Source organism: Ceratotherium simum, chromosome 18, assembly GCF_057802395.1.
Source record: "Ceratotherium simum simum isolate JZ-2026a chromosome 18, ASM5780239v1, whole genome shotgun sequence".
NCBI lineage: Eukaryota > Metazoa > Chordata > Mammalia > Perissodactyla > Rhinocerotidae > Ceratotherium > Ceratotherium simum.
The window spans coordinates 54,622,849-54,624,973 of record NC_141917.1 but is presented as its reverse complement, the minus strand read 5'-3'; the positions used below and the strand labels follow the sequence as shown (position 1 = coordinate 54,624,973).

Genomic DNA, 2,125 nt, shown 5'->3' with positions numbered 1-2,125 from the left:
AAATTGATTTTCATATATCGTCATCTGGATTTTTGTAGGAAATATTGCACCAAACCATAATATCAATCGTGTTGCTCAATTTTGCTAGAAACAAAAGAATAACTAAAATAATTTATTCTCAATTTCTCCTACATTTTACAATTTAATGAGTGATTCATCATAATTTTTTCTCTGCTGTAACTCTCTTTACAGTAAAAAGAGACATAAAACATGGAAAGGAGGAATTGGACATTGGTGACTGAGTTTATTCTTACAGGGATACCAACCACCAGAGCCCTTGGGGGCCTCCTGTTCTTGACTTTTTCTGTGGCCTACTTGGTGACAGTCCTTGGAAACACCCTCATCATTATCCTGATTCTTGTGGATTATAGGCTTCGCTCACCCATGTATTTCTTCCTCAGCAACCTCTCTTTCAGTGAAATATTAACCACAACTTGTGCTGTTCCCAAGATGCTGGCAGGTTTTCTGTCAGAGAGAAAGAGCATTTCAACTGATGAATGCTTTGTGCAGTCCTTTTTCTACTTCCTCTCAGGATGCACTGAATTTATCCTTTTTGCTGTCACGTCCTATGACCACGATGTGTCTATATGCAGCCCCTTTCACTACCCTATGATTATGACTAGCTCACTCTGTGTCCATTTTGTCATTCTCTCCTGGGTTGGCGGCTTTCTCCTCATCCTCCCATCCGCTGTCCTTAAGGCAGGACTGCCATACTGTGGCCCCAATGTGATTGATCACTTTTTCTGTGACAGTGCCCCCCTCTTCCACTTGGCCTGTGCTGACATCCGTGTCCTTGAGCTGTTGGACTTCCTCAGCTCCCTTGTCCTGCTCATCAGCTCCCTCTCCCTCACAGTGGTCTCCTGTGTCTACATCCTCTCCACCATTCTGAAGATACCCTCAGGCTAAGGTCAAAGCTTTTGCCACCTGTTCCTCTCATTTCACTGTGGTCTCTATGGGCTACGGGATTTCCATCTTTGTCTATGTCCACCCCTCACAGAAGAGTAGCCTGCATCTCAACAAGACCCTCTTTATCCTCTCCAGTGTCATCACACCACTCCTGAATCCTTTCATCTTCTGCCCACAGAATGAATCCATGAAAGATGTGCTGAAGGACTTGTTGGCCAAGAGCCAGAACTTCTTGAAGGGCATCAGATCCAAGTGACAGGATCTTTGAGAATTATCTTAATCCTGGGGATCCTCAGGTTCACCAATAATTTCAGCAAAGTCCCATGATGCTTATAAATTAATAAAGAGTGTAACTTATGAAAGCATCTCCAATTTTTATACCATAATATACTGGTTTCATGTGCATGTTAGATTTTGAAGATTGTGTTACAATAACTAAAATTTTCATTTATAGTTGGTAATAGAAGTTGGTGGTGGGTAAGAGTAATAGAAGTAATAGTATAGTATTTAGTAAAAAGCTCAATTTCCTGTATCACTTGGTTGAGAATATATATTGTGTATATTGTGTATTTATATACATATGAATAAGTTCATCTCTTTGGATTATAGAAAGGAAAATTTTCAGAACACTCTGCCACCCAACACACAAAGATACTTACACAGGAATTCCACCTTGGAATAGAATTTGAGATGTTTTAATATGGATTTAAACTCTATCTTACTTTGAAATAACATATAGATCATTAAGTTTGCTTTCTTCTCTTTTTTTTTGCTAAGGAAGATTTACCCCTAGCTAACATCTGTTGCTAATCTTCTTTTTTTGTTTGAGAAAGATTAGCTCTAACATCTGTACCAATCTTCTTCTATTTTATATGTGGGTCACCACCACAGCATGGCTTACGAGTGGTGTAGGTCTGCGCCCAGGATCTGAACCCATGAACCTGGGCTGCCAAAGCAGAGCATGTCAAACTTAACCACTACACCACAAGGCCAGCCTCACCTTATTCTTCTTTTCAGTTCAATTTTACTTATGATATTGCTATTTAGATTAAAACCTTCTAAATAAAGTACTTAAAGATATTTCTGTGTATTGATTTGTTTCCCATAGTCCACAGTTTCTTCAAGTATAAGTATTTTATAATTTAGCATTAGGGTTATTCAGGAAAATCTAATACCAACATTTATAACAAGGGAGGGAGTGAAACAATAGATGATAACT

At 38.9% G+C, this 2,125-nt stretch overlaps 1 protein-coding gene across 1 annotated transcript; it reads left to right on the top strand.

Annotated features, from left to right (window-relative positions):
* The first annotated feature begins 210 nt into the window (after window positions 1-210).
* LOC101394123 (olfactory receptor 6M1-like) lies at window positions 211-906 on the top strand. Its single transcript, XM_014781538.1, has one exon. It carries the CDS (start codon window positions 211-213, stop codon window positions 904-906), a length of 696 nt encoding a protein of 231 aa, XP_014637024.1.
* Window positions 907-2,125: the final 1,219 nt, after the last annotated feature.

Excerpts from the sequence above, each read along its gene's own strand:
- LOC101394123 (XM_014781538.1), top strand. The coding sequence starts at position 211 with ATGGAAAGGAGGAATTGGACATTGGTGACTGAGTTTATTCTTACAGGG.